Source organism: Notolepis coatsorum, assembly GCF_963971535.1.
Source record: "Notolepis coatsorum genome assembly, chromosome: 17".
Classification (NCBI taxonomy): Eukaryota; Metazoa; Chordata; class Actinopteri; order Aulopiformes; family Paralepididae; genus Notolepis; species Notolepis coatsorum.
The window spans coordinates 80,679,389-80,701,411 of record NC_140181.1 but is presented as its reverse complement, the minus strand read 5'-3'; the positions used below and the strand labels follow the sequence as shown (position 1 = coordinate 80,701,411).

General features: G+C 42.3%; 1 protein-coding gene across 1 annotated transcript in view; it reads left to right on the top strand.

The window, feature by feature from the left end:
* The first annotated feature begins 3,337 nt into the window (after positions 1 to 3,337).
* The window catches only part of tspan2b (tetraspanin 2b), a 53,969-nt gene continuing 35,283 nt past the window's right edge, over positions 3,338 to 22,023 (top strand). Inside the window, exon 1 of the mRNA XM_084332834.1 lies at positions 3,338 to 3,534. Coding sequence (XP_084188960.1) covers positions 3,466 to 3,534 — 69 coding nt within the window. The 5' untranslated portion in view covers positions 3,338 to 3,465. The remainder of the gene's footprint in view (positions 3,535 to 22,023) is intronic.

Genomic DNA, 22,023 nt, shown 5'->3' with positions numbered 1-22,023 from the left:
TTTTTTTTCTCTCTCTCTCTCTCTCTCTTTCTCTCCCCTTCTCTCCTTCTCTATCATCCATCTCTCACATACCCTCTCTCTTCCCCACTCTCTCTCCCTGCCGGCTTGGCAGGCCATTCTGTTCCTCTATAAGGACATTTCTAGACAGTCATTTCATTTCACCAGTACAACGTGAGCTGCTGTTTGGACATCCCATCTCCTCTCCATGGAAAATATTTGTGTTGAAAACGGCGCTGCCTTTGGGCTCCTTTCACCCCCATCAGTGATGTCAGACAAGAGGTTTGAAAATGTTTTATGACCTACAGTACAGCGCAGGGTATGAAGCCAGCAGCGGCATGGAGGAGTAGAACAAGTATGAGTCTTGTTTTTCCATTTCATTCATATCTACGATGTATCTAATAACAACAATAATTTTTTTATTCATTTGTATAGAGCTTTTCAGGATACTCAAAGACCCTTTGAGAAGAGAGAAGCAATAAAATCGCAGCTCAAACTAAATCAAAGCAATAATGCTGGATGATGCTTAAAGTTTAGGCTAAGATCCATGACGCATTTGCGTGAAGTGAAGGTCAGGTGTGTTAGAGTGGTGTTAAGGCTGTTCCCTGACAAAACAAAAAAACGATTAATCAACCGACAGTTCAGTCATAGAGGTTTGTCAACCAACTCAGTAGTCCATTTCATAAACAGATCTGTGAGTTTACTAAATGAATGCTCATTTTAGATCTTGTGTATCTGTTGTGAAGCAGAGGGTATTACTTTTCCAGTAAATAATTCATAGGCTGATTGACTAAGAGGTTCCAGCCCTAAGGGCTGCCATGGGTTCTTAACTCTTAGATTTGGACTTAAAAATGTGGTCTCTCCCCAAAGGACCACCCAGACTCAGTACTGCTCTGAGGTACCACCAGGAACAGGCCTGTGGCCTGCTTTGGACCCTGATTTAAGAAATGATAAACTAAGTATGAACACTAGGACAATCTAGGCTAACATGCACTCAAGTCTGTAGCACTCAAGTTCAACACTGTTTGACGAACAATGTTACTTACCCTTCCACATTCCAGAACGTTCTATCATGATGTCACGCTAGGGTTCCAGAATGTTCTATGTTCTAGAAAGTTCTATTACGACATCACCACAAACGTTCCAGAAGGTTCTATGTTCTAGAAAGATCTATTATGACGATCACCACAACGCTCTAGAAGGTTCTAGGTTCCAGAATGCCCTATTATGACAAATACGATGGTTCAATGACTTTATCTAAATCCAATCAATATTAAACCTTCACGTAATACAATAACCGAAATATATATAGCTTCGGCTCTTACAGCTGCCCTTAGCTGAGTTGTACCCTTCCTGCTGTCTTGTTGTACAGAACTTGTAAGTCGCTTTGGATAATAGCGTCAGCTAAATGACAAAAATGTAAAAGTAAAAAATAAGCAATTTATTTTGATGAGCTGTGACGAAATAAGAACTTGTTAAGCTGCTTTTATTTAGAGTAACTGTGTTTTATTGTGGACAACATACACATGTCCTCTACAAATACCAGCCAGAGGTTTTACATTTGGATTAATGAGTTGGATGCAATCAGTTACGCACCGCTACTTTTGTCCCTCTCCGTCGCAGTGGAAGAAACACAGGCTTTGGCTAAAGTTAACCTGACACGTCTGTTACACAGAACCATCTGGAAAGTCTTCTTTGAAACTCATTGGAATGGAGCTGGCGCACTTAAAAAACACTAAAACAATCACTGCTCTCTCTCTCTCTCTCTCTCTCTCTCTCTCTCTCTCTCTCTCACACACCAAAGATAAGCTGGCATGGACTCAGTGGCAGGAAGTACTTCATCACACACAATCAAGTTGGCTTCACTGGATTTTCCTGGCTTCTCTTACCCCGCAAAAAGGTCTGTGCTACAAGCGTCCCCTCTGCTACTTTTGTCCCTGCTCTCCCCCACTTGATTCTCACACTATAATAATGCAGGACCTCTTTAGGGGGGTCTTTATTCGGCATGCAACAAACTGGAAATGCAATTGGAGCGGCACACACACACCGGGATACACACACACAAGTCAAGTCAAGTCAAGTAATTTATTTATAGAGCACATTTAAAAGCTCGAGAGCCAATGCATTGTCTTTCCTCAGTCGCCGATGCGATTGAGTCTCTGCGCTTGACCCATCCCGTCGTCCTTCCCCCCATGGGCAGCCGGGAGCAGATAGGGCGTCAACGTGAGCCGCGCCCCGGGGACCAATCCAAGTGCTCCTGTCCGTCTTCGTCAAGGACACCACAGCGTTAGCGATCTGTTGTTGTGCATGTTTTTCCATTGGGTTTATCTTATCGGGGGGGGGAACCCTTGCGAGCACGGGTAGAACATGCAAACTCCACACAGAAAGGCCTGGGAGATACCCCACCTGGGTACCTGGCATCATGGAAACCTGGTCCCCAAGCGGGAATCGAACCCTGGACCTTCTTGCTGTGAGGCGACAGTGTTAACCACTACACCACCGTGCCACACTGTACGTTTATCAGGTAGACCTAGGTGAATCGGACATAGTTAAGTATGTCTGAAAGTTCCGAGCTTAGTGCTTACAAAACTGCAGGCAATGTTTCCTTAAGTCTTAAGACACTCCATAAATGCCTCTCTGACACACCATTCTAAAAAGTCAAGAAAGTAACATATCAAATAGTTAGCCTAAAGGTAGACATACACAGATTGCTCAAATAAACTAAATTATTGCAGAAACAAACATAAAATGCTTTTTGATTCATCACTTTTTTTAAGAAGCGATTACAGTTGGCCTCCAGTTTCTTAAATTACTTTGGTGAAATTAACATTTTAACATTCAACTAGCTTCACTTAACACATTTGAATAGCCTACAGACTAAATATTGGATATATAAATTGAGATAATGCGACATAATTAGGCCTAAATAACCATCTGACCTGCCCTCTCTAGTTAGTAACATGACTAGTATATTTTTTATATTGCCCATGGCATTACCGTCAAGTCATCCTATTATAGTGTAGTAGGCTGTTTCTCTCCTGTGGAACATAATTGGGATACAGGTTCATTAATATAGGAGATGGCTGCATAAATATGTGTACAGTGTGAGCTGTACTGTACCCATTCTGCAATCTGTTAATAAAGTTTTCAATCAATCAATCATCCAATGAAAACCAACGCCGCAACGATGCGTTTGTGTCAAGGTCCAATCGTGTAGTCTCGAGTCCCCCTTCGGGCCCCCTACCTACACACTATTGAAATGGGCGGTCTGGAAAGATTCTGGGCGAATCGTGTGGTGTTTTGTTTTGTGTGTGGAGGCTGCCTACTGCCGAAACTGACAGCGCTTGATGCACAAGTGTTGTGACAAGAGAGCGACCGTTATTGCTCATTGTCTCGAGGAAAACATTTAACCGAATTTCTCAAGATTCTCGCGTAGTAGGCTAAAAAACACCGCAATATCCAGTCGAAATGGGGAAAGTGGAAGGAGGGATGAAATGTGTGAAATACCTTTTGTTCGTGTTCAACTTCATATTCTGGGTAAGTAGACGGTTTGGCTTTCTTTGGCGAAGAGACGCCTGTTGTTGTTGTTGGGTGAGGAGGGTGATGGAGGTGACCGGCAGAATGAACTGCAGCAGCAAGTGCATGCGGCCCCACGGCCGGGTAGCCACTAGCCAGACTGCGCGCAGCTCGGCTCCCACGTGCTATTAGTGATACCGCGCTAACATTGGGCTCGCGCTCGGTTCTTTCTGTGCTTTATTTAATGTAGCCGTGCCCGCGTGCGTTCACATACATATTAACCGTGGCGCCGAAAGGGTGACAGACAGGGGGTTGAGTTTTTGGCTCGCGGGGCTCAAATCAGATTTTCCACAGAGGAAAAAACCGCCCCTTTTCCCGGTTAAGCGTGTTTTTGAAAGGAAGGCAAGAGGGGTGGGGGGCGGCATGGAAAACCTCAGCATTTGGCTTTGAGGCCTTCATTAATTAAAAGACATTTCTGAGATGATTGATAAACAGCGACCCCGAGTAGGGTCCAGCTGCAGCGCCGGAAAATCCTCTCAATTGATTGATTGAAAAGTTTGCAGAATGGGTACAGTACAGTAGAGCTCAATACATACAATTGTTAAGAGGATGCAGACCTGAGAAAGACTTTCGTCTTGTTTCCATCAGGGTCCCCCATTTTCAATTCATCATATGACACACATGACATACAGATAGACAGTACTGCTACATCTATACATTTATGACATACCAGATTTTCAAATACAGTACTGTTTGTGATACAGGGGCAAGCCTGTGGCAGCCACGAACCTGCGCTGTTTTAAGTGAGCTGTGTTATTGGATTGTTTGATTAAAAATTTTATTAATGTCCGCCGCCTTGTTTCGAACTGGTTATGCTTAGGCCCTCTTTCGAAGTCGGTTATGCTTAGAGTTTATCTTTAGAGCAGGGCGATAGACCACCAGCCCTGATTCCAAACTCTAAGCATAACCGACTTTGAAAGAGGGCGACGTCGAAAGAGGGCCTAAGCATAACCAGTTCGAAACAAGGCGGACATTAACACTTTGATTACCAGCCATGCGGTGCGCCTTACCCCCATTGAATGCCACCACCCACTTCAATGATAGTGCTCTCATATTTGTGAACGCATAAACTATGACTTGTTTGCAGTCAACATTGTCGAAACGGATTGTTTTTTAATCGGTTAATTTCCGTTTTATACCATTTTGAAAAACCCTAGTTTTCTTGAAAGTTTCAGGAAAATATAAAGATTCTGTGATAAACGCCCTTTACTGGAATATTCTGGAATACACAAAAAAAAAATCTGCCTATTTATGAATAGTTTTCAAATAAACGCTAGATTATCGATAGTATATGTGCACGCTATATAAGCAGGCTGAAAAATCGATTCTCATTTCCTGATCAGCACACACACATATGGCACACGCTGATATCTCTGTGAAAAAAGGTCTGATTATCCTAAGACTGGTAAAATAGATTCCTTACCTCAGATCAGATGTTCTCCAAAAAGATTATTCCAATTCCTGATCGCCATTCCAAATATCGATCGCGTTTATTGATTCAGCGCTGGGTACTGGAAATATGTATTCCACGCTGTTTTGCGGCTCGGCAATGACTTGGATCCTCTCGGATGGCTTGCCGGAGAAGTAAAATTAGGAAACTGGATCCCCCCCCCCCCCCGCCCCCCCATGTGTTTCATTCAGTCTAATCCAATGGGGTGCAGTACAACAGGGAGAGACGATAGGGGGCGGTATTTTCCCAATGGAGCTCAGAGAGAGTTTGCAGCACTAACGTGAGACTAGATTGATGAAATATGAATTCAAATCGCTAATAATAATAAAAAAAACGACAAAAAAAGCTATTTGTCGTCGCTGGCACTCAACGGTCGGCATGAACTAACGACATATAGCGTCATTGGCACTCAAAGTGTTAATACAATTTTCTAGGGATGCACGATAATTATCAGGTCGATAATTATCTGGCCGATATCAGCAATTATGACGTCATCCCGATAAACCCGATACAATTATTGATAGCTCCGATAATATATAATGTATTTTTTGGTTAAAAAAATGCGGTGTGGGTGGATTGGGATAAAGGGCGTTTGTTTTTACTGTAGGCTCCTCCCGTTTTGCCAGTACTGTGGTATGACTGATGGCGTGTGGTTTAGGAAGAGGAAGTTTTTCACAAATCCAGCGCTCCCTTTCTCATGCCTGGCTGTGACGTAGTCACGTAACTTTCAGAAGCAGCACACTCAGATAGTAAACAAACATGGCATCAGTAGTGTGGGACTTTTTCAAGGTTTCAGAGGAAAACAGTTCGCTATTTGTAACAAATGCAAAAGTTCCACGAGGAGGGAAAGGGGCAACAAGCTATAACACACCCAACCTAATTAGTCACCTGAAACATCACCACCGCTACGATGGTGTATTAAAATCCGACGACGACGCGCAAGCAGCTAAAGGCTAAGCTGCTGCGAATCCAAAGCCAGCTGCAAAGTAACCGGCGGGGCTTGTACCTATTGACGAGGCGTTTGCAAAATTAAGGACGTTTGACAGAGATGACCCAAGGGCTCAAGCGATCTCTAATTTGATCACAGAAATTATGGCACTTGACGACCAGCCCTTTTCCCTCGTCGAAGACAAATTATTCTGTCGGCTACTTCGTCATTTAGAGCCCAGGTTCATAATTCCATTATTTGGAAAAATAAATATGGTCACTTTATTTGAAGAGTCAAAACTGTTGTCTTGGCTAGTAACATAGTAACGCTCATGTCATGATAAATCTGGTTAGGTCAAAACTACAGGAATACACATTTTTATAATAATAATAATACAATAAATATATATATATTATCGGTATCGACCTTGAGGAGCAGAAAACTATCGATTTCGATATCGGGGTCAAAAAATCTATATCGTGCACCCCTACAATAAAAATCAATCAATCCAATAACACACGCTCACTTAACACTTTCTATGCCACTCACGAGTTTTCTCGGAATTATTAATATCTCGTTGAAAGCCACTCACGAGATTTCTCGGAATTTTTATTGAATTTTTTTTTAGCGATCTGAAAGCATCACGCGAGCCTACCCTAGTCTACCCGAGCGCCGCCGGCGATCAGATGTAGAAAAAAGCGCCCCCTATCGTCTCCCAGATGACATAAGGGATTTTGGAATGGACTCAATGAAAATGGATGGGGGAAAAAATCCTGTACTCCACATTTTCCAGTCCACTGATGCAGCCGGGGTTATTAGAGTTCATTCTGGAGCCTCTGAACCCCGCGGAATCATGTGTTCTACTGTATCACATTGGATCCATACACTTATCGATTTTTTCGAATGGTGATCAGGAATTGGAATATACCAGTTGGATACCATCTGATGTCAGGTAAGGAATCTATGGGCGTTTTCACACCTGGCTCGTTTGGAGCTGTTGATCCGAAACCTGGAGCGTTTACCCGCTATTTCGGTTCAGTTGGGCATATATGAACACAGCAATCACATTCTGTTGCGGAACAAAACAAGCGGACCGAGACCACCTGGAGAGGGTGGTCTCGGCGCAGTTACAACCGACCCCGAAGCGGACTCTATGCTGTGAGAATGCAATCGATTTTCCCTCGTCGAAGACAAATTATTCTGTCGGCTACTTCGTCATTTAGAGCCCAGGTTCATAATTCCATTATTTGGAAAAATAAATATGGTCACTTTATTTGAAGAGTCAAAACTGTTGTCTTGGCTAGTAACATAGTAACGCTCATGTCATGATAAATCTGGTTAGGTCAAAACTACAGGAATACAAATTTTTATAATAATAATAATACAATAAATATATATATATTATCGGTATCGACCTTGAGGAGCAGAAAACTATCGATTTCGATATCGGGGTCAAAAAATCTATATCGTGCACCCCTACAATAAAAATCAATCAATCCAATAACACACGCTCACTTAACACTTTCTATGCCACTCACGAGTTTTCTCGGAATTGTTAATATCTCGTTGAAAGCCACTCATGAGATTTCTCAGAATTTTTATTGAATTTTTTTTTAGCGATCTGAAAGCATCACGCGAGCCTACCCTAGTCTACCCGAGCGCCGCCGGCGATCAGATGTAGAAAAAAGCGCCCCCTATCGTCTCCCAGATGACATAAGGGATTTTGGAATGGACTCAATGAAAATGGATGGGGGAAAAAATCCTGTACTCCACATTTTCCAGTCCACTGATGCAGCCGGGGTTATTAGAGTTCATTCTGGAGCCTCTGAACCCCGCGGAATCATGTGTTCTACTGTATCACATTGGATCCATACACTTATCGATTTTTTCGAATGGTGATCAGGAATTGGAATATACCAGTTGGATACCATCTGATGTCAGGTAAGGAATCTATGGGCGTTTTCACACCTGGCTCGTTTGGAGCTGTTGATCCGAAACCTGGAGCGTTTACCCGCTATTTCGGTTCAGTTGGGCATATATGAACACAGCAATCACATTCTGTTGCGGAACAAAACAAGCGGACCGAGACCACCTGGAGAGGGTGGTCTCGGCGCAGTTACAACCGACCCCGAAGCGGACTCTATGCTGTGAGAATGCAATCGATTTAGCAAACCGACACAATAATAATAATAATAATAATAATAATAATAATAGTGAGCCGTGGGTCAACGTGGAGCAGCGATGACTCGGTACACTGCCTCGTTGATATTTGGGCATTCGTCAGATGCTGGAGAACACGCAAGTGTACAGAAAGTTTAGTGACTGTAGTGACGCTGCAACAGCAGCACCGTGCGAGACAACACCTCTCTCTCTCTCCCTCTCACTGACTCTCTCTCTCCCTCTCTCTCTCACCGAGAGAATGAATGTGGACTGTTCCATCAGAGGGGGGAGCTTCGGTGGTAATGTGAGTGGCTACAGACCGCTGCACTTAAATATAAACATTAGTCTACCTGGAGACTCAATGAGGTAATTGTAGATGTCGCCATAAGACGCTTCTGGCCATTTAGTGGGATCATTGTTTCATTATCCTGGTCGGCTGAAAGGACACTGGCCACCGAAGCTCCCCCTCTGATGGAACAGTCCACATTCATTTGTGCGTCATCTCGCGTCTCCAGACTCTGTGGCAATCTGCGCATGTGCATGGGTAATAATAGGTGCTTTAAAATGGGCTTTTTCGCTGCCGATTTAGTTCTGATCGATTAGGAATGGCTCGCGCCGTGTTCAGGAGATTGAGGCGCATAAAAGACTATTCGATCATGTCTCTAGCACCCCCACAGCCGTATCTGCAACCACTTGCATCACGGCTCTCATCCACATTCATTCATTTGCTCCCCCGCTCTCTCCTCCCCGATTTCAATGTAACGCGGAGAGTCAGGGTTGGGGGGGGGGGGGGCACACCCCAAAATCTGACCAATGAGTGATAGTTTGCTCGCGCGTGCGTTTGTTTTGGTTCGTGTGAACACAGCCGTGTGAACACAAACGAACTAAGAATCAAGTGCAACAATTGTATCATAATAGTCCCTGAATCGGAACAAAGCAAACGAACTACAGGTGTGAAAACACCCTATGTTATCAGTGTTAGGATAATCAGACTCATTTTGATGAAGATATAAGCTGTTTTGTGAAATGGGCTCTTTCGGTTTCACTGTAAAAATCCAAGAGGAAATGAACACGGCGATTATCCGTGCGCGGCTCGAATGGGCGTGCGTGTATGTATAATATTGATCATCTAGCGTTTATTTGAAAACGATTCATAAATAGGCCGACAAATAGCAACGTTCTGGAATATTCCAGTAAAAGACGATTATCATAGAATGGCCCAGAATGGACTGTCTTTTACCTCAAAACGTGTGCTTTTCAAAATGCTCTCAAACGGAAATGAAGCGATAAAAAACCAATCTGCCTTGACAGCACTGACTGGAAAAGGATTCTTTGATAAGCGACGGGCAGATTAGACACATAGCCATAATTTAAAACATAGATTAGGCGATATTAACGATAACATTGGTGCCGATGGTGGCAAGAGCTAACTCTGGCGCCACCTCGTGGTACTGAAAGTGTTAAAACAGCGCAGGTTCGTGGCTGCCACAGGCTTGTCCAGTGAGAGGATACTCCGGTGCTGCAGCTGGACCCTATTGGAGTCCCCTGAAACAGGGACCATGGGAATTCCCAGAATCCCACAGACCGTGGCTTTCCAATTGCTTCCTTGCATTTTTACATAGGAGACACTATTGCGTTGGTGCTCCTCCAAACAGACGGGGATATCCAAACGGTTATAGCTTCACCGTAATATCCACAATGGCTTGTGGAAACGTTTTCATTTGCAGCACTGCTTTGCCCCGAAGCATGCAGGAATGACACTCAAGTCGATCACAGAGAGAGACCCAGGGGAAACACTTTACTCAGGGGCAGGACACGCTGTCAGGTGGATGTGAAACGATTTATGTTTCTCTAAACTTGAGCGTCCATATGCTATAATGACTAATTTGAGACTTTTCGTTTGCGTTTCTTATAAAGATATTATGGCATCAGACATCTGGGTCTGTAGAGTATGAACAACAGCGTTCTCAATCTCCCATTGGGATCTTATCAGAGTATGTGAAGTCCATCAGACTCACAGGGAGAACCTCCTCTCTCGATTTTAGTGTGAGAGGGAGTGCATGCGTGTGTGTGTGTGAGAGAGAGTGCATGTTTGTGAGAGAGAGAGAGAGTGCATGTGTTTGTAAGATAGCATGCACTTTTGTGTGTGTTTGAGCGTGCACGCATGTGTGTGCCTGTGTGCATTTGCTCCTCGGAAGGGAACTTCCTTTGTGTGTGTGAGATTTTCCAACACAGCATCTGCCGACTTGGATCAGGCGCTTAGCGGTGTGAATGGGGCCATTGTGACAGCAGGACAATGGCATAACTTCAGTCTGCTGCTTCTGACTGACCGGCTGAGCCCGTACTAAAGCCCGGGGCAGAAGATATCGCTCTAGCTGGCATTATACTATCTTAGCATGAGCACCTATAGGGTGGGTGGGGCAGCTGCTAAGGATCTCTCAGTACATCCACCTAGTAGTCAATCAGAGAGAGATGGAGATGAGAGAGCGAGAGATGGAGGTGGAGAAAGTGGATGAGTCCAATGAAGACAAGGGAATGTTTAGCGAGAGATGAGAAGAAAGCAGCGCGAAGCGACAAACGCCACAACAAGGGATGAAAGGGTCAGTGGCAGATTGAGAGGGCACATGCGCCCGCCAGCGTGTGTTGTGAGGGCAGAAGAGCCATTTGGCCTGAATATGACCCAGATAAAGAGACGGAAATAGATCAGTAATGACAGTCGTATTGGGTTTATGTGTACATGTGTGACGTCTCATCCATCACCAACAGTAGCAGCTCTGAAGTGGTTTCCACTCGTAAACAAGCCGCCCACCTTAACGAGGGTCCGCGGAGCAACAGCGCTCATTATACTCCCCAACACTGAGTGTGCGTGTGCATGTATGCAGTCATCAGTGCTGCCCTCTTCTTGTTATTTGAGCTTCTGCTCTTCTTCCCCCGCCCCTCCGTGCCCACCTCTCCTCTCACAATCACTACAAAAGTCTGCTGCTAGTGGAGAGGGGCCGATGATGAGTGGTGTGATGAGAATCAGTACAGGGGGGGGGTTGGGTAGATATGGCTCCCGCCTCCCGTCATGCCCCCTCTCTCCCCCCAGGGCCTCGAGATGAAGGGGAAGAGCATAGACAGGTCTGTGGCTCTGCTGTTGCACAGGCCCTACTAACACCCTTAACGCTGTCAATCGACGACAGCTTAAAGCTGTCGCACGTAGTGGACACACACGCACACAAATTACAGACAGACACACACACACCAAAGGTACACACTCGGCCGGGTACACTTTTTTGAATATACTAGGGCTTGCCTGAATTGCTGCCATGGTAATTGGTGCCAAATTCACGATCAAAATGTTTCTAGATTTAGATTTTTTTTACCACTCCAAAGGTTAATCTACACCAGCATAAGAAATTGTACAGAAGTAATTATCCCACATTTATTTAGAAAATCAGTTCTACTCAGACGAGGACATTTAGTCAGAGGTACGTTGCTGGACTCTTTTCGTATCACAAACAGTACTGTATTTGCAAATCTGGTATGTCATAAATGTATAGATGTAGCAGTACTGTCTATCTGTATGTCATATATGTTACGATGAATTGAAAATGGGGGACCCTGATGTAAACAAGACGAAAGTCTTTCTCTGGTCTGCATCCCCTTAACAATTGTATGTATTGAGCTGTACTGTACTGTACCCATTCTGCAATCTGTTAATAAAGTTTTCAATAATAATAATAATAATAAAGCATCACAATGCCAAAGAGCTGACGCTTTGTACTAGTAATAACATAATAAAAAATTCAAATAGAAAGTTTTATATAATACCAGTTGAGGCATCACGGATAGCTGGCGGCTATCAAGAGGGCACTCAGACGGGAGAGTGACTCGATCAAAGCAGACCCTGGCCCCCACGTCAAATCATACGTATGTCTGCTCTACCCATTTCATAACGGGTGAGAATAAGGAACAAATATGTATATCGTAAATTAAGTTTTATTGGCTGCGAGGCTGTAAACAGCAGAGAAATGTTAGCTGCTAGCTACTTCACCATATAACGTTAGTCCATTCTCTTCAAGTAGCCTACATGCCTTTTTTTTGCCTTAAGGCCTCTACATGCTACAGCAACTTCAAAGCAACTGCAACACAACATCAGCGCGATTTCAACGCGGTTGTTGCAGAGGGTCTCCATTGTTGTAGCCAGCCAGCTAGTGTTGATGATGCTATTCAATGCTCTATCATACCCAACTAACGTCAATGCCATTCAGAATTTATTAACATAGCTACAACAACACACAGTAACGTTAATATAATTACATGCATCATTGTTTACAATGAACGGTGGGGCAGTTCGAAAGGACTGGACACGGACAAGTTGTTAAACAGCAATCAATTAATTTAATATAACAGGTAGTTCGAGCTGCATTTTCGTGCCTACAACCACAGCCACAGGGATATATCCAGCTTTGACGAGCTCTCTCTCCTCCTGCCGATTAAATTCAGCAGCTCTTCCTCGACCTCGAGTGCCTGTAGCTGCCTGCATTTGCACAAAGGCGTCCATCCCTGCTGCTAGCTAACGTTAAAACGAACCTAAAGTTACACAAGCAGAATACATCACATACTTCTAACTTTAGATTAGTTTAGGTTCGTGTTAACGTTAGATAATGTACAAAATAAACGTATTTACGGTGCTTTTAGACGTCGCTCTTTTATTTTAAAATCCCCCGACCGGAAGTAAAAATAATGCTTCTTTTTCTGCTTGTTATCAACGGGTTGGTTGAGAAGGGAAATTTCATCTATCTAGGGAACCTAGCTACATCCGGGGTACAATGTTGCATAGGCTGCACATCGATGTTGCAGAAGCATAAAGGCAGAGTGTCTGCAACACCGTTGCTTTGTCGATGTTGTGTTGCAGTTGCTTTGAAGTTTCTGTAGCATGCAGAGGCCTTTAGAATCACCAGAAAGGCTTTCGAAGTAGTGAAATGCCATGTTGGCCTCAATATTTTCAAAACAAATTATATGAAAAGGTTATGAAATGGGGCGCCCCAGTGGCGAACCACATAGCGCGCTCAGCCGCGACACGGGCGACCCGGGTTCGATTCCCGAACCCGTCGTTATTTCCCGAATGTTTTCCCCCCACTCTGTCTCCCATTCCTCCTCTGTCTCTCCCTACTGGACTGCCCAGTAGAAATAAAGCGATAAAACTCCAAAAAATAAATCTTTAAACAAAAAAAAAGGTTATGAAATGAACAAGAATATGATCAAATATGTAATAAAAACGGAGCTCAACGCATACATTTGATCGTAGAAATCCGTTTGTTTTCCCTCATACCAAGATGGCGGCGGTCTCGTGACATCAGAGTGTCTTCGAGAATATGTGTAGCTTGGAATACCTTTTGCGAAGCCGAATTCACTATGCAGTAAAGGAATATATCATCAGCCAATGGACATATCGATCTACCAGATGGTGATCGATAACTGGGAAATCCTTTTGGGGATCCAACCGGCCCACGGTAAGATCTTTTTCACATAAATTACATGCTGATCAGGCCTTGCTTTGTAAGCCAACCAGCCGATCAGCGAATGTGGCTACTGAGGCTAACGCGGTTATTGGTAATCAATAATCAGAAACAACGTGGTGGACCATGAATACCGACAATATGCATTTTGCGTTTTAGCTCCAGCTTCTGTAGTGCCGAAAAAGCTGTTCGATTTAATGTTATTAGCTTAGCGCCCTGTATCTCGCCTTCCAGGAAATATACTAGTCCAAATCCCATATAACACTTATATTCACGAGGCTATAAAATGAGAACGTATTGATGAAAAAATTATTTCTTTAAGCCATTTTGAAGGGATGGTTTATGGTCTCAATTGACAATGAGAATGGACAGATAGCAATACTATAAAGTATATATTTAGCAATACTATAAAGTATATATTTAGCTCTACAAACAGCCTCACATACAATGCAAGTCTGTTTTGAAATGCTGGCTGTTTAGCGTGAGATTAGACGGCCCCCAATGGCCCCGAATGTGTTAACAATTGTGTGTATTGAGCCGTACTGTATTGTACCCATTCTGCAATCTGTTAATAAAATGTTCAATCAATCAGAACACTACATCTCATTGGAAGTCTGAAGCTTCGATTGGGCTCTTCACTGATAATTACTAAGCTTTCAAGTGTTCATTTGAGTTATTATTATACGCAATATAAATGTATTGTGTCATATAAAAGTTTCAAAGTTCACTATGGTTTATTAAGGGTACTTGCGGATACAAAGACCATTGTGCAACTGCAGAAATGCACAAATGTAGGAACAATACACACACGTAATTACACATCTCCTACCCCTCTTCGCAGTGTTCCTCTTTCTGTGTTTATAAATCCTCTGTCACACTATTGTGATGTAGTGAAATTCCTGCAGAGCTCCATTTCCTAACTGTCACTGATATAACCCAGAACACGCCTTTGTGTATATCACATGCATAGTTGTGAGCACAGCTGTTAAACAATATAACTATAAGTCTCATGCTAGTTTGGCACATCTGTCCAGTACTGTGGTCTAATGATTGCCCTACTTAGTTCATGTATTAAACATTGTCTGGTTACAATATGAGAGCATTATTATGGTATTACCACACATTTGTAATAAATAATAAGGCCATGGCTAATTGACAAGGAAAGAAGAGAGGGAATCTAGACAAGGACACGAGACAAGCTCGGAGGTAAACCAAGTTGTATATTAGAGTTGGCTCCAGCTCACTTTCAGTTCAGTCAATTTGAAATGTAAACAGGAATTGCAATTTATTTTAGCTAATGATGGACTATTATTTATTCTCAATTAACACAACCTTCTCATGACAAACGTTTTTGTAGAAAACTAGGGATGCACTGTATTGGCCGATACTAGGGCTGAGCCCAAACGTTTGAAGGTTCGGACCTTTGTTCGTTACGTTGGCACTCAAATCTTAATTAATGGATTAGTTCAAACCTCCGCTTTTTATTTTACATTTTTAGCTTTTTATTGTATATGTGTTCGGGAGACTCAGGGTGCATAAAAACTCGATTATAATCATGTCTCTGCCACAACCACAGTGCGAGCTGTGAGTGAATTACGAGAAGGGGAGCATTATGGCAGGAGACTTATTTTACGAAAATGAGTGAGGCGAGGGCACAAGTGGCAATTTTTCAGGGTAAAATACCCGGAAGACTAATGAAAATAAAATACATTTCCTTTAAACAACTTTATTCTTTCTTTGCGGCCCGGTACCAAATGATCCACGGCCAGGTACCGGTCTGCGACCCAATGGTTGGGAACCTCTGCTATAGAGCCTTCTCTCTATACTCAGTTATGCACAAGTTTACAGACTTTCGGAGCGCGTACTGGAGTAGATTAATCAATGTGACTGCCAGCTAGGGCTGGGTGATATGGCCAAAAACGTTATCATGATAAAATGTTTCATATCGATAATTATTGATATTTTTTTTGTATTTTATTTTTTTATTATTTTTTAAACAAACACATAAACAAACACAATAAGATATACAAGCATTAGTTGACAGTGCACATCCAATGAAATCACATTTTTGTTAATTGTCTTATATAGGATATACCTAGGCCTGCCGCGATAAGCAATAAATCGATTAATTGCCGCGATAATTTAAATTAATGCAATGATTTTGATGGGCGCGATTAATTGCTATTTGTTTGTTTTAATGAGGCGGAACCAGTGCCCCTTGTCAGTCACTGTCCGTGTTGGGAGGCGGGCCACTGGCTTTACTACAGCACAGCACAGGAGCTCCGTGGGGCAACACCACATAGCTTAACTACATTTCTCAATAGTGTTGCTCCTTTTAACCAAGTAGCGTTATTTGTAGTGTAACGTTAGAATAACACAGAATAACGTTAATACAATTACATGCATCATTGTTTACAATGAACGGGTGGGGCTAGTCAAAGGACTGGAGACGGGGACAAGTTAAACATGAATTAATTTATTATAACAGGTCGTTTTCGAGTCGTGCTGCAGTGCCTACGCACCACAGCTATTCTATTATAATACTGCTTTGACGCTTCCTCCTCATCGTTGATTGCCTGTAGTAGCTGCATCTAACGTTAGTAGCTAACGTTAAAACTAAAAAACAAAACCGGACGAGACAAGTTGTCGGCTAGGATAATCACAACAATACTTCCGGTCCGGTCGGTGGGCTTCAAAATAAAAGTCTTAAACACCGGAAAAGACGGAGCGGTGGGCTTCAAAATAAAAGTTTTGGGAAATAAATTTCTCAAAAAAATTCTCTAACCGGTCGCAATAATATCGCTTATCGCAATATTTTCGGGGGCAATTAATCGCCCAGCAAAATGTGTTATCGTGGCAGGCCTAGATATACCCTTAATACCGGTTATCTAAAAACCTACACACATATGCTCCAGCTCGTACCCCCCCCCCCTCCCGGACCCCCCATTGGATAATCCATCCATTTTCCCTCGCTCCTAACCAGACATTACCATTATATGCTAGCTTTTATTTGTTAAATAAGCTAATTTCCCAAAATGTTGGAGTTCCCCTTTAACTTGATTTTCTAGTCGAGTTGAGTTGTTGTATTGTAAAGAATTAAATAACATTGAGTAAAGCGTTTCCAGTTCAGCCAGTTTTGTGCATCGATTCTTACGCATTTTGGAGGAAAAGCTATCAGTGAAATCCTTGATCATTCCCTTTACCGACATCCATATTATTGATATTTTTATTAGTATAATTTTTTTTTTATTAATTATTATTTAAACAACAAATGTATGTTTATTTTGCAGCAATTCTTTGTCGTTGCCGCCATCTTTAGTGTTACAGCCCCTAGGGGTGGACGGTATGGTCTAAAATTTATATCACGGTATAATTTGAAGCATAGACGGTAACGGTATATATCACGGTATCATCGTTTTTGATAAAAAAAATTTTTTTAATTTTATATATATTTTTTTTTTTTTTTTTTTTTTTTAAATATATATATTATATAATTAGACTTGTACTGGTATTATCTGCGAGACATCGCCACCACGCAACAAGCTCCACTGTCTGTGTACTACGGCCAGGATTCTCCGGAGCTGCACCTGGACCTATACTCTAGTAGCCTCGAGCAGAGCTACGGCCAGGATTCTCCGGCGCTGCACCTGGACCCTATTGTATTGGTATTATAACGTTAGCAAGCCCTCAGCTCGAATACGCATCGAATCAGTGTTATAAGACATTGATATCACGAGCTATCTGTAGCTACTGCATATATAACGTTAATACAACGCCTCAGTGAATTATTTAGTTCAATGGGACATTTCGTTTTGAACGGTGAACTAATTTGCGTTAACGTGAGCTAACGGGTAGCATACACGTCTCTAGTACTAGACTTTGTGGAGCGTTTGTTGATGTCAGGAGCTATCGGTAGCTGGCCGACTAGATACCGTTCGGTTAGACAATGCCCCATCATGTATTAAACTAAAAGTGAATAGTTGACTGGGTCATTTAGTAACGGTAGCTAAGCTAACGTTAGCTCAGGGAGACGCCGACAGCTCCCGTGTCCCGTCCCACTAGACTACTAGACCCGTGTTTACATGCGTGCGGTAGGGGCTGGCACGCCCACTGCGCGAAGCCTCCTAAATAACTTTTTCCAGTTCGCACATATCTATTATCTATGACTAATTCTATCTATTTTTAGGGGCAAATGCGAGTGAAATAGTCGCGCTGTGGTTACATGACGTCATTGCTATTTTAGAGCTGCACTACCGGTTACACGGTATACTCAAAATCCATACCGTAGAGCAAATTCATACCGTTTATACCGTATACCGTTTATACCGTCCACCCCTAACAGCCCCTCACACTCCAGTTCTCAGGCTGCAGCTGGTTTTGAAAGCGAAAGTACCAAAAAAACATGTCTGTGGCTCCAGGGGAGTTGAACAGTTCTGGCTCTGCTAGTTTCTTTTCTATCTCTTGGTGCTTTTTTGGTGGACAAACCACCGCACATGTGCACCGTGACTCATGACTGGAGACTAGCTCTGCTAGCACGCATAGCCTACTGACCAATGAATGAATTAATGAAAACTTTATTTAACAGATTGCAGAATGGGTACAATATAGTACGGCTCAATACACACAATTGTTAAGAGGATGCAGACCAGAGAAAGACGTTTGTCTTGTTTACATCAGGGTCCCCCATTTTCAATTCATAATGACATTTATGACATACATGACATCATGACATTTATGACATAGGGACATACATGACATACAGGTATATAGTACTGTGTATTGTGTACAATACAGACGGATTCAAACTGTATTTTAAATGAGAAAGCAAACAAAATAAATGGACAAGAGAAAAATAAATCTCAATCTGGTCAGTATTGTCATTTGGACAAGCAAAGCCATTACTTTAAGTTGCAGGCAAGAAAGACAAGTCTGTCCACTGTCTCTGGTTTTAAAGCTGCCCTGTTGCAGGTCACAATACAACAACAAAATATTTTCTTTATTATCGATATTATTTTTATTATCGATTATTTAAATATATCGCGATACTTATCGTTATCGTTTTATCGCCTTTTGTGCGACTGAGAAATACAATTTCAATTGTGACGGAGAGAAGATCATCCCCCGATGCAGATACAATTTAACACAAACGGTTCCAAAGATATTAATGTTTCTCGGCATATTTTCACGCCGCCAAACAAAGTACTGGGCCCGTTGTCTGGGAATGGATTTTGGTGCGTCTCCTCATTTATTTGCTTCTCCTCTCGATACCCGAGACAGAAAGTACTTCGCCAGTGGCCACTTCCTTCAGGTGCAACTGTAGTTTTTTCACACAGCGAGGAAAATGATACTGTCCGATAATCTAACAATAATTAACACATTTACAAGTCGTATTAAGTTTTGCAAATAAGGAGACATATGGAGAACATTTAAAAGCACTTTACATTGCCAATATCTCCATTTCAAGCTATTTCTGAATTGCGCAACATTTTCTCGACAGTACTGAACCAGAACGAAATGTTTGCATGATTAAAAACGATGGTTAGAGAACGTCCGTTCGAAAAACCCTGGTGAAGTTCGAATCCCAAAAACAGGCTTCGGGGACAGCTCTAGCCGATACTGATAACCAATAATAAATGTTCTGCTATGTCAAATAAGCAATATTTATCTATATGATGTAGTTTGTATAAAAAGAAGTTCCAACTATTTGTACATACTGAAAGAAGCCCGGTCTCACTTAAAATGTGTAAATAAAGGACTAATTTACCACAGGAAAAAGGTACATATTGTACATTACGTTATAGCCATATATTGACGAAAATGTACAATGTGTACGTATTACAAATAAGTAGCCAACATATTACATATTCAAAAACCTTTAACTTTGAATGTTTTCAGAAAACCTTTGAGTTCCTTTGCTGCGGAAGGAACGGGGCAAGTGCCCTTACTTCAAGACTATTGAGACACACTTTTCTGATGGCCTAACCCTAACAATAACTTTATATCATAACCATGACGCTGTTTGTAATGTAATGGGTGGCTTAGTCTCGTGGTGAGAGCACTCACCCGCGACCACAATCATTGTTGGTTTGACTTAGGGGTGGACGGTATAAACGGTATATGGTATAAACGGTATTAATTTGCTCTACGGTATGGATTTTGACTATACCGTGTAACCGGTAGAGCAGCTCTAAAATAGCAATGACGTCATGTAACCACAGCGCGACTATTTCAATCGCATTTGCCCCTAAAAATAGATAGAATTAGTCATAGATAATAGATATGTGCAAACTGGAAAAAGTTATTTAGGAGGCTTCGCGCAGTGGGCGTGTCAACCAGGGTTTCCGTTAGAAAAAATTGTTGCCGGTCTCCGTGACCTGCAAGATTTCAATCTACCGGACAAATGAGATTAATTCCGGTCATAGTTTATTTAGCTTTAAAACAATTGATAGGCAGGCTATATAAAGAATGTCATCCTCAAGGCATGTAGATTTATAATATTATTACTTAAAACTAGGCTACTTTTGCGTATACAGTCATTAATATATTCCAAATAAAATAAGTCCCTCGATACTCCGTGCTGCTGCTGACTTGAAATAAAATAGTGGGCAGTCGGTCCGACACTAAACAGCAGTCTGTTATAATCACATTTTTATGAGCTAACGAATTCCGTTATATTGGACATTTGTATTAATTATATCAAGCGAAGAACTGAGAAAGCAGAGAGACGGCAACATTATCGTGGTTTGCGTGACGACTCTCTCCACCTCGCAACGACTTATTTGCAAAGAGTATGGCGCTGCAGAGCAGCTGTTCAGCTGTTATTGGCTCTTTTCTGGGAACCGCACAACAGCGCCCCCCACCCAACATTGGCTGAAAATGGCTGAATTGGAGTACTGCTGGAATATTGCATTGTACTGCTGGTACTGCGGCTCTACAGCTTCAGAAAAGTCCGCACAGCCAGCACTAAGCTCTCGCCGACAACGTCGTTGTCATTATTAGAAGCAACGAGGAAACAAATGTAATGATCGTTTCGTTCATCGCATAGGCTATTTAATTTTAGCCTATTTTAATACAATTCAAATAATCAAATTGTGCTTAGACTCAGGGAATTATTTTCACCGGACATTAAGACCGGAGAGATAAAATATGTCGGACTTAAACAGATTTTGCCGGTAAAATACCGGTAATTACCGGCTAACGGAAACGCTGGTGTCAACACGCAATTGTCATTTCATAATAAACACATATCACCGCGGCGCACAGCAAGTTTCAATTTCAGTTCCTGGCATTTTTAACCAGTGGAGAAAGGTAAGAGATGTCCCTATCGTTTTTCTTATATGAATTATTCTACGTTAATAAAACATACCTGGTGATCAACTACAGTTTGCTGTAAACATTATGATATGCGTGTAGTGTTATGATAACGACGGCTGCAGCGGGAGCCGGGAGGACGGCGGCTGCAGCAGTGGATTTGCGAATAGCATGCAGCTGCAGAGCCGCAGAGCCAGCGGCGCTTTCAGGTCAGGTCCGCTCAACAGCGCCCCCCCCACCCAACGGCTGAAAGCTGTGACCAGACCTGAAAGCGCCGCTGGCTCTGCGGCTCTGCAGCTACATAATGCTTCTAGCAAAATCCAGCATCCAGCCCGGCTGTTTGCAATGGGAGCAGCACGGACTCGGGACTTATTTTATTTGGAATATAATGACTTTATACGCAAAAGTAGCCTAGTTTTAAGTTAAACTATTATAAATCTACATGCCTTGAGGATGTCATTCTTTATATAGCCTGCCTATCAGGCAAAAAAAATTATTCTAACGGAAACACTGATACCGTGATATATACCGTTACCGTCTATGCTTCAAATTATACCGTGATATAAATTTTAGACCATACCGTCCACCCCTAGTTTGACTCACAGTTGTGGTGTTCGTTTTGGACTTTTGCAGATTTTAAACGTAAATATATTACTTATACAAGATGTAATACATGACTTATGGCTATAACACAACGTACATTATGTACCTTTTTCCCTGTGGTTGACTTTATTTACGTTTTCTAATGAGACCGTGTTGCAACAAGTGATAGGGCATGAAAACACTGTAGAATGGAAAATAATCTGTAATTATTTATGTTTCTGCAGTCTATTTCAGTGCTATTGTGTGTGTCTCTGTGTGTGTGTGTGTTTGCGCGTGTGCAAATACCCAAACAAAACCACAAAAATCTGCTCAGCTAGATGGAGTTAAGTAATCCTGTCAGGTCAGTTCTGCTTATTGGACCATAATGCTGATAAAGAAAAGAAAATCACTATCATCAGCCCATAGATGATCATCGATATATATATAGCCCATCTGTGTAGTTTTGGTCATTAGACAAATGCAGAGAACGGGAGAGAAGTCAAACAAAATCGCCA